This window comes from Pithys albifrons, chromosome 3, assembly GCF_047495875.1.
Source record: "Pithys albifrons albifrons isolate INPA30051 chromosome 3, PitAlb_v1, whole genome shotgun sequence".
Taxonomy (NCBI): Eukaryota; Metazoa; Chordata; class Aves; order Passeriformes; family Thamnophilidae; genus Pithys; species Pithys albifrons.
Window position 1 is genome coordinate 12,697,156 of NC_092460.1, and position 15,001 is coordinate 12,712,156.

The window sequence follows — 15,001 nt, forward strand, 5'->3', positions numbered from 1 at the left end:
TAAAAATAAAAGAGAAAAAAATCTGTTACAGTGGGGAAAAACACAACTGAGTTTCCACTGCTTCCATACCTGGTATATGTGAAAAGAAACCTGAAGGTTTTTTCTCTTAAATGTAATTTTTCAAAAAAGTTAATGAAAAACACATGTACACTTTCTAAACTAGTACTCTAAGAAATAAGGTGACAAATGTATCTCCTCATCATTTAAATGTTTTCTGTTTAAATAAAAAGCCAAAATCCTAAAGGCTCTGTACTTTGTTGCCTTCATCTATCACAGATAACAGGAAGGCTTTAACCAGCACTGGCTGCTTTCCAGCTGGAGTCAGACTCTTGTGGGGAGCTCAGAGTCAGTATTATGAGCTGTATGCAATCCTCTCAAAAACTCAGTCCAAAAGAGAGGCATGTCAAGGATTGGTTGGAGGGCAACAGGCTTTAGTTCTGCTCTGATTCTTTATGATCTTTTTAATGCAACTGCTGGCTCCAAGTTAGCATAACCTTCAGAGCAGACCTCAAAGCAAGGCACCACACTCCAAAAGGGCTCTGAAAAGAAAGAACCCCCACCCAAATCAAAACCACCTATATGGATGAAAAAGCTATGAAAACCAAGTTCTGGTTTGCTGATAATTTTATGGGGAGTCCTAATATAGAAATATATGGAGGAGACTGAGGGGAGAACTCATTGCAGGTCCAACTTCCTCAGGAGGGGCAGAGGAGGGGCAGGCACTGATCTCTGCTCTGTGGGACCAGGCACAGCACCCAGAAAATGGTCTGGAGTTGTGTCAGGGCAGGGTTAGGTTGGACATTAGAAAAGGTTCTTCTCCCGGAGGGTGGTGGACACTGACCAAGCTCCCCAGGGCAGTGGGCAGAGCCCCAAGGCTGCCAGAGCTCAAAGAGCATTTGGATGATCCTCTCAGGCATGTGGTGTGACTCTTGGGGATGGACCTGTGCAGGGCTGAGGGTAGGACTTGGAGATCCTTGTGTGTCCCTTCAAACTCAGCAAATTCTCTGGTTTTGTAAAATAAGTCAGAGGCTGTAACAAGGCAAAAGCAAACATACCTCCACCATTCTTGCCACAAAGGTATGGAAATCTCCACACATTCCCTAAGCCAATGGCATAACCTACACAGGACATAAGAAAGTCAAATTTCCCTTTCCAAGTGTCTCGGTCTGGAAGATCCGTCTTCTTCTTCTGCACTTTTACTACCAAGGTTTTAGGCTTGTCATTGGTGATGGAAGCATCGACCTCTGTGGAGATCTGTCCGTCTGCCACTTTGGTTCCGTTGGTGGCCATGTCTCTGGGCTTGGCAGACGAGGCTCTGGCGGCAGCCGGGCGGGAGATTTCAGCACCAGTCCACGTGGACAGCAGCTTTGCGGCTCGTGGTCACCCAGCACGGCAGCGACAGTGTCAGCAGGAAGGTCCCCACGGTCCCAGCGCCCAGTGCTGGCCAGCAGGAGAGGTGGGCAGAGTCCTACCAGTGTTGGGGCTGGTCTGTAAGACACAAGTCCACAGCACTCAGGTTCACTTCAGCAGGACTTGGGGCAACCTAAACACACACAGTGAACCAGCTGCCCAAAGAGCTTTGGAACCTGCGTGTCTCATGCAAGGGCTTGACTCTGCCCTTTGGGTTTGTTCATATTGATTGAGTCTGTAGGACTCAGGGCAGAATCAACACAGGCCCCCTAAAATAATCTCCAAAAGCCAGTGATTATTTTTTTTCCCTATAGATCTCTTAATGGGTCTATAGAGAAAAAAAATAGCAGTTGCCTCCTTTAATAGTGGATTAACAGTAAATTTAAAAATTTCTGAACTCCACTCACTTACCTAAAACACCTTTCTCTAAAATGCTCCCAAAGGAATTAAGCAATAAGCCAGATCAGACAACAGGACTTAATCCAAGTAATGATGTCAATTTTTTACCATGTGGTTATAAGTAGCTGTTCATGTAAGACAATTGTTTCACTTCAGCTGAAGTTAATGCACAGTAAGATGACAGACTGCAGGCATCAACCCTCAGTTTGGGTTTCAACACTGCTGTTGCTACGTACCTTTCCAAAATCTAAGTAAAGGAAAAATCAAGGAAGTAAATATGCATTATGAAAAATGACCTGAGATATTTCAGTCAGCTCTGAAGCGTGTGTGGGCCCCACAAACTTCCATAGCCCTGCGTCAACTGGAAAAAACAGTGAGACTCTGCTTTAGCATGTCTACTGTGACCCCATGCATGATCAATTTACTGACTCATTCCTCCTGATAACTCCTTTTATTATATCCCAGTCCAGTCCACAACTAGAAATTGGAACACAGGAAACAATTGCCAGTGTAAAGCTGCACCTTGTGGCAATGTTGGCAAGATTGGTCACGAGGTCATGCAAAAATCAACAGCATTTTTATTTACAGATTTGTGTGAAGGAAGACTTGGATGACTTCTAATTGTAAATGATGTTAAAGAAATATAAAAAGCCATGTAAAGGCTGTGCTTTTCTTCTACTTCTCATTTCAGAACTTTGCATGATTATAATGCTTATTATAAGGACATATCCAACAATAAAAAAGAAAAGGTTTCAATTGGAAGTTGAAGAAGAATCAACTGTAGGTTTGCTGGGGTGAGGAGAGAACAAGGATTGTGCTTGTAACATTCCTCTCTGTTCCACTTCCAGAAGGGACTCAGGGACCGAAAATCCATGTATTTGCTTTCGAATCCTTACAAATCCTTGTGTGTGCAAATATCTCCTCTTTGTAAACGATGGAACCAGTTTTCTGTATTTTGATGCAAGCCTGTCCAAATCTGTGTACCAATAACCACCATTGCTGGCTGTGGTCAGCACTCTGAGCACTCCAGGCCATGCATTTCCTGAGTCAGGAGGAAATATAGATCATCATCGTGTTGGCAAAATATGGCTCCTGTTCTTCTGAGTATGGATTGAGAGCACCTTGAAACATGGAACTCCCCACTGTATGGCCATCGTGGCTGGAGCAGTTTGGCAGCACCATCTACTGATGAACATCCAGAACTGAAAGTGGCCCTACTCAGCCAACACAATTGCCATGGAGGAAAAATCCAAGAGGGGTGTTGAGTACTTTTACAAATAGATGTGTTGTTTACAAACAGATTGGTTGTTTACAAACAGATTGGTTGTTACTGCAATTTACATTTGGGTTGTGCTTTATCATCATCAGACCTTCCAAGCACTGGCAGAGGCTGAGTGTGTTGAGGATGAGTTGAAAAAACCCACCAAAACAACACCAAATCCCTCTCAAATAAACCAACACCACATGAGAGATATATATGTATATCCCTTGTTTGGCTCATAACCAGGGAGAAATTCATCCTCAGAGCTGGCACTGCAGGCAAGGATCTGTGCTGGATCTTAGAGCGGAACAACCAAGCCAAAAGGAACATCGACTGAGTAATAGGGATCCAGCCCCTCAAATCCACAGACAGGTTCTGGAGGTGGGTGCTGGCCAAGCCTGCCCTTGCCCATCCAGTCCTCTGGAGGGTTCTGGGTGTGCACTAAAGCTTCTGCTGAATGCCGTGAAGAATTTAATCAGGTGCAAGACTCCAATACAAAGACAAATCAGAGGGTTAGTTAGAGAATCTTCATGAATCAAGCAGAGAACCTGCTGGAGAAGGAGCCCAGGCCTATTTTACTACCCCTGTAAAGCTGAACATGAGGCTGAAACTTCAAAAGACACCCCAGCACATGTGTCAAGGGGGGATTGGCAGCTGAGGCTTTTTATATGAAGAGATACTGAAAGCAGCAACCTTTGGCAAACACCCCATTGCACACACCACAGGTGTTCAAAGTGTCAGCAGTGGCAAAACAGAGACTCAGCAGAGGCTCCTTTGGAGAAGATGGAGGGGGGTGCTGAGCAACTTCCATCTGTTCTGCCCTACTACTGCTGGTGCCTTTATTCAAATTGGAAACCATGCTGGAGGTTTTACTGGCATTGGGATCAGTGCTGGATTGGAATTGTTTGTGAATATATGTTAATGCAGCAAATCAGCATCAGACAATGAAAAAATACTTCAATACCATAGGTCTGAAAGTAGAGGTTTTTTCATGCTATGAAAAATAATCTTCCCTGAGCCTAATAAATAATAATAAAAAAAAATTCCAACAATAGAAGTAGAGTCTATCCTCTAATGTACACTCTTGATACACAGCAGTACTTTAAACACCATTACTTAGGTATAACAATCTAGAAGGACTGGCAATGCAGCAGTGAAGACACTTGGTACTCGCTCTCTAATCAGATTAGGCAATATCCCACATCACTGGGATTTAAATTTAAAATTGCTCTGACATGGAATGGGACAGAAAGACACTTATGTAAGCTCTGTGGGATGGCCTGGGCAAAAGGAAATACAAATTGTAGTTGTCAGCCAGCAGAGCAGGTACGACACCTGCTGTGCACCATTAGATTTGTGGGAAGGAGAGGGAGAGATCTGTTAAATAAGTCGGTCTTTGCTCCCCCGGTTCCTTCATGCCAGCACTGAGAGTGGTAGGAAGGGCACAGCAGTTTCCCACCACATTCCTCAGTGCACAATAGAGCTTCCTTGACTTCAGTCACTAGGGCTGCTGAGCCAAGAGCAGAAAGCTCTCTAAATCAGGGGTTTGGATACCATGTGGTTGTCCCGCAGCACCACCACACTAGAGAAGAATGGCGTGAGAGAGCCAAGCTCACATAGCAGCCAAGGTAATCAGCACTACCAGGGAAACTGGAACAAAGAGAGTGCCACTTAAGAAAAGCATTTTTCTCCCTCCTGGACTGCATAAAAGTGGATTTGAAGAGTTTAGAACTGGCTGCATGAAATGAAATGAACGGCGATATTACTATCATCTTTCACAAGTTTTCTTGCTTGTGGCAGCATGTAATAGATAAATCTCTATTTGTGCACTACCAGCTTCACAAACATTTCTTTTCATGATCAGGCCAGTAACTAGGACAGTAAAAGGAAATGCATCAGCTGAACTCTTCAGACTGGGGTGCCTGAAGTAGGATGTGGAAAGTGACTTTCAACATATCCATAAAAAGGTTAGTGTTGAGAAAAGCAGAACACTTCACTTGGCTATGGAATTTGTGGATGTCCAAAACTTCTGAAGAGCAGGGACCTTGTACCCTACTGAAAATCCCACCTCTTTGGTTTCAAAGACACCTGTAAGTTATCCACTAAAAGAATTCCTAACTGTACACATTTATGAACCAATCACATACATTACTGGGAACTGCAGAATGAAACCTGGGAAAACACTCTACTTTTTGGCACAGCTTTCTAATCCAGCTCTTCTGATGGGAATGGCAACAGATCCCTGACACACCTTTGCTCCAAGCCTACAAAAAGAAAGCTAACAGGGCAGGTCAGGAGTAGGTTTGAAGGAAGATTCAATGTCAAGGCAAAACTGTTGGTGATTGGTGGCCAAGCAAATATTCATCAGTAGAAGGCATGTTTTGAGCAGCAGGGAAAGCCCACCTCAATTAATTCTCTACCAGCCAAAAACATAAAGAGTTCCAAGGCATCTTTGCCCTTCTCCACACAGGACACACGAAAAATAGGAAAGGCTCAAAGTTGAGGTAGAGGTTACACACCAGAAAGGAGGCATTGGACCAACTTGGAAAAGTTTTGCCATCCCAATGAGGATTATAGCCTGTTCTACTGGATGCTTATGTTTAAGACTTACCTATTGTTTCATTTAGCCTTTATAGACATGCCAGATCTCTTGACCAGTTCCAATAGTGGAGCATAGTTAAGCAGGATGGCAGAAGCAAGTTAATATTTTTTGAAACAAAGTTTGAATTGATGTGGAGAATATGCTCCCATCTGAGTCCAGACCCTCAATGGAAACTGGTGATCCAAAGAATAACACAACAATGACAGAAAGAGAGGAGAAAAGCCTGGCAGAGGGGATCCCATGTTCACATTCCACAGATTGCCAGCTTTTCTAACTTTTTAACTAACCTTTCCCACTGAAAACCTATTAAATGAGATCACATCCTTCCCGGGTTAATGGCTGTACTTCCTTTCTAATCTGGTCTCCAAATCCAAAAAGCATTTTTGCCAGGCAGCTGGAGAAACCAAAATGAGTCCTAGACTTGGAGCAAGGGGCCAGTTTTAAGGTCAGGATAGAAAATGAGATGAAATGAATCCAATTGCACCTTGGCAGCAGCTGGAGGCTCTGCCATAGCAGGGGCTGCTGCATCTGCTGAGCTGCTGGTGCTGCCAAGAGCCAGGTCCCTGAGGAGCCAGTTCCTACTGCAGCTTCTTTGGTGGGGAGGAGAGAGGTGGGGAGCCTGAGGCCAGAGAGCTGTGTCAGCCAGGGAGGAAGTTGCACCTTTTGAGCATCAGCTTTTCCAAGAAAGGAGCCACTGGAGTGGGGAGACAGAGCTTGTATGAAAAAACAGGAGACAAAAGCCTGAAAAGTACCAGCAAACTGGCCAGTATATTTATCTCCATCTCTCCTTGCCCACACAGTTCTTGGCACAATGAGAGGAAAATACAGAAACAAGATGGGAGATGCCAGAGCTATTAAAGAACTATTTATGTTGGAAAAGCCCTCTGAGACCACCATGTTCCCCCCCCAACCCAGCACTGCCAAGCCCACCACTAACCCATGTCCCCAAGTGTCACATCTACATGTATTTTAAATCCCATCAGGGATGGTGACTCAGCCACTGCCCTGGGAGGCCTCTTCCAATGCTTGAGAACCCTTTCAGTTAAGATATTTTTCCTAATACCCAATTTAAACATTCCCTGGTGCAGTCTGAGGCAGCTTCCTCTTGTCCTGTCCCTTGTTACCTGGGAGCAGAGCCGACCTCCACCTGGCCCACCCTCCTACCAGGGAGTTGTAGAAAGTGAGAAGATCCCTCCTGAGCCTCCTTGGAGTGAGGGACCCAAAACTGAACCCAGGACTGGAGGTTCCTCAGCAGTGCCCAGCACAGGGAACAATCACTGCCCTGGTCCTGCTGCCACACTATTGCTGATCCAGCCCAGGTGCCCTTGGCCTTCTTGCCCATCTGGACACACGTTGGCTCAGGCTCAGCTGCTGTTGACCAGCCCTCCCAGGTCCTTTCCTGCCAGACATCTTTCTTTCAGGCTCTAAGCCTCATCTGTTTGCTCCCAGTTCCATCTACCCTTAAGCAAACAAATTTTCTCTCTCTCTACATGGCAGAGTCTGCATGTGAAGGAAAGAAATAAAATAGTTCCCTAAAAATAGTCTGTCTTGCCTCTTCTTAAAGTGTACCAGCATTTCTATAGCACTTACCTGTCTCTCATGGGATGCACAAATTGTCACAAGAATCCAAGGAAGGTATAAGGAAAAGATATATGGCTTGAAGGCACTCACAGCACCACAAAGAAGGAAAATCAGCCACTTTGTAATTTTCCCATCTTCATGTGCAAGAATAATTAATCACTTCAAGAAATAAGGATGAAAACCACAAGCCACACAACATCACCTGAACTGTTCTTATTTCTGTGCCACACAGAGATTCCTGATTTGATACCTGTGAGATTTCAAGGTCAAACCACAAGTATTTACTCCTCAAGTCCAGCTTTAGTTCAGTGATGAGATTTACATCCATCTTCTGTAGAGCACAGAGCTCTCCTGATGTGAAATTCACTCTTGATATAAGAGGTACAAAGATCTAACCTGAAGAAAGAGCTTGTCTGTTACACAGTGTTGGTATCAGGGCATATTGTGGTCAGATCATTGAATAAATATTTTTCTCTTAATCCTAAAAAAAACCCCCTTTCATATTTTTTGGAAAGAATTTACTAGAGAATGTATATCCAATTAAAAGAGATTCTGTATTCATTCAGAAAAATACAGAATAAAATAAAAAAAAGAGAGAGAAACGAAAAAGAAAGGCAAGATGCAGAATCATGAAAAGTGCGGGCCACATAGCAAGGTTATCTTTGAAAGACAAGGAATTTTATTCTCCTTGCTGCCATCAGAGCAAGGATACAGCAACATGCACATATACCACAAGTGTGAAATTATCCTGACAATCTTGGGAGTCTGCTCGAAGGCCATTTCAAACACTGCAATATTTTCTTATAAGCGTGTAGTGATTTTCCCATGTGAACCCTGTAAAATCTTTGTTAAAAATAGACAATAGATGATGGAGGGAGATATAAGAAGAGAGAAGCTTTTTCTACTCATGACAGAATTACATGAAGACTCTAAGTTATAGTCAGGCTTTTACACTGACACTACTTCCCCATCAATCCCAGAAGCTTTAACAAGCCCGTGGGTAGTCATGCGTTGAGTATATTCTTGCTCACATTAGCACAATCTGCCCCTACTACTCTATATTTACGCGTCACATAACTTTAGGCCAAACTTTGAACAGATTTCTAGCAATTTACAGCAAAACCAAATGGCTCTTACAGTGTGGGGTACCTGCTTGTTTGGTAATTCCTACCTTATGGAATGGCGTTTGCTATGTTGTTTCCACTGTTGCATTTCTTTGCCATAAAGTCTCTATCACAATTTCTACTATTAGATTCTATACTGATAACTGCAGTACATCATAATTACCATCTGCTGCAACCACACATTCACTTCCAGCTTCCTCACAGTTAATGAGATGTGTTTTAGAGAAGCAAAGACAGCATTCTTGTTCTTATTTGAACTCCTGGCCATCTGAAGTTTAATAGAGCAGGGTAATGATATGAATTACTGCTGTATAAAAATCTTTGTTTCCCCATTTTTCTTCGCATTGGTTTGGTATCAACCTTTAGTCCTGATTGGTGTTAATAAGCATGTATGTTAAGAGCTCACACTGATTTTCAGTGTGGAAAAGGGAACCTGGAGAGGCTCAGAAAGGCCATGACTGGGGACAGTCAGCATTCAGGTTGATGCTACAACAGGCTCCAGTATTCCTTTGCTGATGCCCAGGAAATACCAGCTGACACACCAGGTCCATCCTGGGCATAGAAACAAGCCAAATATGCATTTGCAATGGATTTACTGTCCTGTACTGAACCTGCACCAAAATCAATCCCTGTTCTGACTTACAGGTACTGCCACTCACATGATTTTCTTCCCTGACATAGCCCTTCTCCCATCCTCCCCTCTCCCCTCTGCCTGGGAGCACACGAGGCTGGCAGACAGCCTGCCCATTCCCTCTTCCCCACTGCCCCCTGTTTTGAACCTTTATTTGGTATTTGTGGAGCAGTTGCCCCGATAGTTTCTGCCTTGGCCACAGCAGATCCAGGGAGCTGCTGCAGGCAGGAGTTGGGCAGTTCTGACTTCCTGCCTTGGGGGCATTGAGCTTCTGCTGGCTCAGGGAGTTGCACAAAGCCCAGTCCTTGGAGACACACCAATGCAGGAAGCCAGGACAGAAAAAGGGAGCAGCAAGTACTCAGAAAGGCAAAGTAATTTGCCCAAGCACTAGGCTGGTGCAGAATTCAGAGCAGAGTTCCTTTGCGTGCCAGTACAATCCCCTAACCTTCAATAATAATATTGCTACACTTTTCTCTTCTATACATGGCTCTTTTTATTTCCAGCATGCACAAATGACTAACTATGAAAGACTTTTTGCCTCGTGGAACCAAATAAAGGCACATAAAGGCTCCAGCAAAGATCACGGTCACTCTCTACACAGGAAAAGAAAAAAAACCTCAATGCAAGAAACTTGAAGTGCTGCTCGTTACTTAATTTTTAGCAATCTGCTAAGTTGCATGTCATTTCTCTTCCTAAAGAAAAGAATGCCCTGATATGCCATATCTGCTAGGAAAAAGGGATGGAGAAGGTGATCCTGCTGACCTAAAAGTGGTCTGCCAGACCCCTCAGCTCAGTCCAAATCTGCCAAAGCCAGGCCTGGGCAGTCAGCACATCAGGGTTACTAATGGTGTTAGAAGGCTATGAAAACTGGCACACTGCCTAATTTATTGGGAGCTGCTATGTCCCTGAAAGAAAGTATTTCCTGCAGTGAAAACATGATGTGAAAACATGACACCAAACACTCTGTATGTGCTGCTGGATTCTCCTGGGATCTGGGTTTGTTTGAGGCCTGTAAGTATCTCCCATCTGTCACTGTTACAGATTTTATTCTTTAAGTGTTATTGTTTTGGGCAACAGGAGGTAGACCCACGTTGAACCACACGTCAGAATACATCACCAAGAGCATCATTCCAGTCTGAATTTCCTGTATTTACAGCAGGCACTGACTACTGATCACCAACCTGTGAGTGACTCCTGTTGTGTATCACTCCTTACACTCCACTACATGGAACCCATTGTTGGAGGGGGAGCAGCAGCCAAGACAACACTACATATTGTGAGCTGTATGTCCTCACTTGGCTTTCAAGGCCAAAAGTCACAGAATCTGACCCAAACACCCAGAATTTCACCAGATGCTCAGTGTTCCTCAACCTGCAATTTCCCATGTAATTCCTAGTACTCAATCAGGCCAAATTTAGACCAGGTACAGCCTTAAAAGTGATCTTTAATCTGAAAAGTCTGCTGTTAACTCTCACTCGTTACATCTTCACCATGGGGGATATAGAGGTTGAAGGGAGAAATGACAGTGTTTACAGTTCTTTCTATTAGCCTTAAAAAAATTACACAGGTTTCAATTTCATGTTTGAGTATCAAACCAAAAGGACTAGAAAAACAATTTCTGTAAAATGCTGCTGAAGAAAAATTAAAGCTACAAAGTTTCAAAAGCATCAAGAAAAACAACAGAGTTTGGGCCACAAAACTACAGCATGATTTTTGCTGAATGTCTCCCTTGTGCTCCTCCTGCCACTTCTAGTTCTTCTGATTTTGGGGATATTTGAGGTTCTCTTAAATCTGAAAACACTGCCCAAAAGTGCCATGGCCAAGTTACTGTTCATGGGCTGACATTTTGGCACATCTGAGGTCAGATTTTTTCTGTGTGACTGGACAAGTCACTTTGGCTGACATCCTGAGTGGGATGTTGTCTACACCTTGGAGCTCCACCCAACCGGCAGGACCCACGAAGCTCCACCATCACAATGAGGGCTACAAACACGTTCTGACAAACAGAATGGCTCACTGTTTTCGAGGCTGGGCACGTCACCTGCACACGAGTCAAGCTTCCTTTTCTATCACATTATTGCAATTCATTACTCCCCAAGTCCCAAGCCCTTATCCCATTTTAGCCTAACACAGCCCTGCACTTCCCCAAGCCTGGTGGAGAGGAGTCAGATATTTCCTAGTTTACAAGCCTTTGGACTGACAACAGCAGCTGCCAACACTGCTAATTCCAAGTGATTCTAATTTTGGTGCTGCCTCTACATTTTAGCTTGTGGCTTATTTTAAATAGCCCTGTTTTCTGAATAAGAAAAGACTTTACATTTGTGATTCTTACATGCAGTTATCATATACTGCAAACCAAACAAAAAAAGGCTGCAGGCACATGCACATGTTAATGCAGTTAAGACTCTTGGCAGGAGAAACTGGAAGAAAAAGGCCATTTTGGAGGGGGTGCAAAAGAGGGAAGAAAAGCCCTGAATCTGAGGTCACCCTTTTCAGATATAGCTCCAAGCTAAAGCCACATTTTCTATTTTCTTTGATCCTCAAACTTCAATCCAAACCTTCAAGTTTAAACGGGATTTAGTTCTGAACTAAAAAGCAGTTTAAATGGAAACAAGAAATTCTGTCCCCTCCCCTGCTGCCAAACCATGAATTTGAAGCTGCAATATCAAGGTGTCTGGCAAATCTCTAAAACTTCCTGGCTTGAAGTGATAAGGACAAACAATCAGGGAACTCACTCTGAAGGCAGGAGATAAATACAACAATTTGTTTTCATTTTGGTTAAAAAAATAGGAAATGTAATAATAGCAAAAAAAGCTTAAGATACATTTGAGCCTTTTGCAAGAGGTGAAGATAAATTTGAGCCTTTTGCAAGAGGTCACTGCAGGAAAAGAAGTGACTGCAGGAAAAGAAGTGACTGCCGGTTTTAAGTGATGGCTCAATTGCATTACAATACCAGCAGGGGAAGGTTTCACGCCTGTCCCAGAGAATTTCCAGCCTATATTAAAAGCCTGTCTCAAGACAAGCAACAGGGGCAAAGCCTGTACTAAAAGGCTGGCACTGCTCTGAGCAGAACACAAGTGCATTGATGGTGTTTTGGAGATGAATCCCAGCCCCAGTTCCTGAAACAACTCAGCAGCTCCTCAGATCAATTCTCTGTAACTAATTACCCTTTAAGAGGGGCAAACCTTCTCTTATATTCACATCCACTCAGAGTAGCAAGTGTTCTCCTTGGCAATGAGGGTCATATTTGGACTTAAGGTGCCAGAGCTGAGGTTCTGGTGCTGTCCCTACTCACCTTTCCTGTGCACCTGCCTGGTATGGCAGACCCTGGGTGGGGGAACTTGGGATGCCCTGCTGGAGAGATCCCTTGCTCTAGGAGAGTCTTATCTGCGTGATGTGGCATTTTATTTATAAGATTAAAAGTGTACCTGGGTGTTTTTTACTTTCTGACTACGGTGATGATTTTAAATAGCTTGCAGTATAGGTTTATTTTGAATATATTGAAGTATCATACAAAGATTTCCAGTATGCAGGACATGCACTGTAAACCAACCTCTACAGTTTTGGTTTTACCTGTCTTTAGCTTTCTAGCTACTGAGAAACCTCAAAGCATTCTGCTTTGGTCAAAATAAAGAGATTGAACAATATCCTCAGGCATCCCCTGTATACCCAATAATGATTCTTCTTGTTTGAGTCCATTACAAGTGGTAGCTCTCACAAAAAATCTGTAATCTCAAATATAAGAGAAAATATCCACTTAGCTTACTGCAGTAGAAACAGAGGCTAAAAATTTTCTGCCTCATGAAGGAATTGATTTGTGGTTTGTTTGTTTTTTTATTTTCAGCAAACTTACCAGAAGATATCCATGTACCAGCAGCGATATTGCTCAAAACTGGAAGCAGTTGGAAGGGTCATGAAGCCAGAAAGAACCAACTGGTGGTTTGTGTCATGAATCAAAACCTGCTTCTTTTATCAAATAGAAAGATAAGGCACCATCTGGTGAACATCAAGGCTTCAAAGAGAACACAAGACAATCTGGAACCACAGATTAATGCTGCAACCTGAAAACCACTGTCATTTTTCCCCTCAAATTCTAGTTTTTGACAGTCCTGGAAGACCTGCCAGGGATGCTGATGTCACACTGGCCCAGGACTTAACTGGGATAATTAAACTGAGCAGGAGACCAGACCAACAAGCAGAAGAAGTAGAAAAGCTGCAAGTCCCAGATAAAAGACATAATTTGGGTAAGTTCGGTGCCAGGTATCTTCTTGACAAGGGCCAGGCAAGTGTTTAGAGAGATAGCAGAGGTGCTTGAGCAGCCCTGTCAGTGATATGTCAGGTCTTGTCAAAAAGCAAGTGTTAAAACTTCAGTTTCAACCCATTGACCATTTCTCTTATAGGAGGGCAGCTGTTCATTCAAAGGCAGAAATTTAATTATTTACTATCAAGCACTACAAGACAATTTTCTTTCAGCTCAAGGGGCATATTTTTCAGTATGAAGTCCAAGCTGAAGTCTTAGAAAGCAAACACCATCCTCAAGGAGGCAAAGAGAGGGTTACCAGCCCCTCACACCAATTCTTTGAATAATAAACTACCTGAACACCTGACTTTTTTTCCCCCTGGAGAAGACTACATTAAGCTTGCCCATTTTCTAAAGGCACACAGTTCATTAGGAAGAAGTTTAAGAAGGTGAACACATCTCTTGCCTTGTTCTCAAAATGGATGAGCCTGCACCGATCTGCAGGAGGCAGAGCTTTATTTTCGCCTGCCTGACCTGATATAGCACATCAGGAAACGTTTTTCCAGATCCACACTTGGGGATTTGAACACTCATACTGATACCAATTTAATCTCATTGGACTGTGTAGGAGAAAAAAAAAACAAACCCCCCACAACAATCCAGTTATTTAGTTATATCAGATAAAACCTTATTTGCTGCAGCAAATAATTTCACATGGCTTTTTTTTTCCCTTTCCTTTTTGGAAACTGCTTTTTCTTCTCTTCAGACTTTTACAGCCTTCCAATTGCAAGGCTTGTGGCACTTGCCAGGGGTGAAGGAATCTAATTTGCTAATTCAATCATCATTTGCAAACTAATGACTGTAAGCATATATAAAACCAGCATTAAAGTATCTGAGACACCAGCTATGTTGGTGAATACATTCTCAGAGTAAATAAAAGCATTTTTCAACTGAGGCATTTAAAACCTGGGCATATTTCTGGTTCAAGAATTAAGTCTCTTCCTGGACAACAGCTCTGTTATTAATGAAATTAGCAGTAATAAAAACACAGCTCAAGCCTCTCCCAGGCTGGGCTGCTTCAGGAACTCCAGCTGGAGCCCAACTTTTGGGTTAAGGCAGCCATCACTCAAGCCCCTCCTCAAAACAGGAAGAATAATAAGACATCTACTACTCAGCAGTGGAGTCTACTCCATATTCACCCAAGAAACCACATTTTTAGTGTTTATTTTTGAAATTGCTCAAGCTCCCTGCATTCCAACACAGATAAGTCTTTTTATGGACATGTGTGGATGAGGTATCCATACAAGAAATAATAATAAAAAACAACACTAACACAAAACCCCCAATCAGACTCAAAAGCAACTGTAGCATTCATTTCTCTGTTTTAACACTCCTTTGGGTCAGATCTGTAATTGATATTTCAGCCATTATCAGCAAAAATTCAGTTTCCCTCAGCACATCTGGAAATGTTAGTCTTGACCAGCTGTAAAACGTGCCTGTCACCAAGTTCTGCCCTGAGCCAGCAGGAAAAACCAGGTATACACACCCTCCAGAGCACAGTTCTGGCATCCAAGTATTACAAATGACCCCTAATTTGTGTCCAGATTAGTTTATTGTGCCAGAATTTCTCAAGTAGAGTTCTGAGAAAAATGTCCTCAGGCAATCACAGATACAATAAATATTCTTTCTTAATTTATTTGAGAAAACAGCTTGAAAATTAGGACGGTCATTTTGTTGTTTTGGGGAGTTTTTT

The 15,001-nt window shown here is 43.0% G+C and overlaps 1 protein-coding gene across 2 annotated transcripts in view; it reads right to left on the bottom strand.

Moving 5' to 3' along the window:
• The window catches only part of SLC6A1 (solute carrier family 6 member 1), a 60,558-nt gene that overhangs the window by 18,473 nt on the left and 27,084 nt on the right, over nt 1-15,001 (bottom strand). For both annotated transcript variants that reach the window (XM_071550483.1, XM_071550484.1), the window contains exon 2: nt 1,056-1,488. In XM_071550483.1, coding sequence (XP_071406584.1) covers nt 1,056-1,290 — 235 coding nt within the window. In that variant the 5' untranslated portion in view covers nt 1,291-1,488. The remainder of the gene's footprint in view (nt 1-1,055; nt 1,489-15,001) is intronic.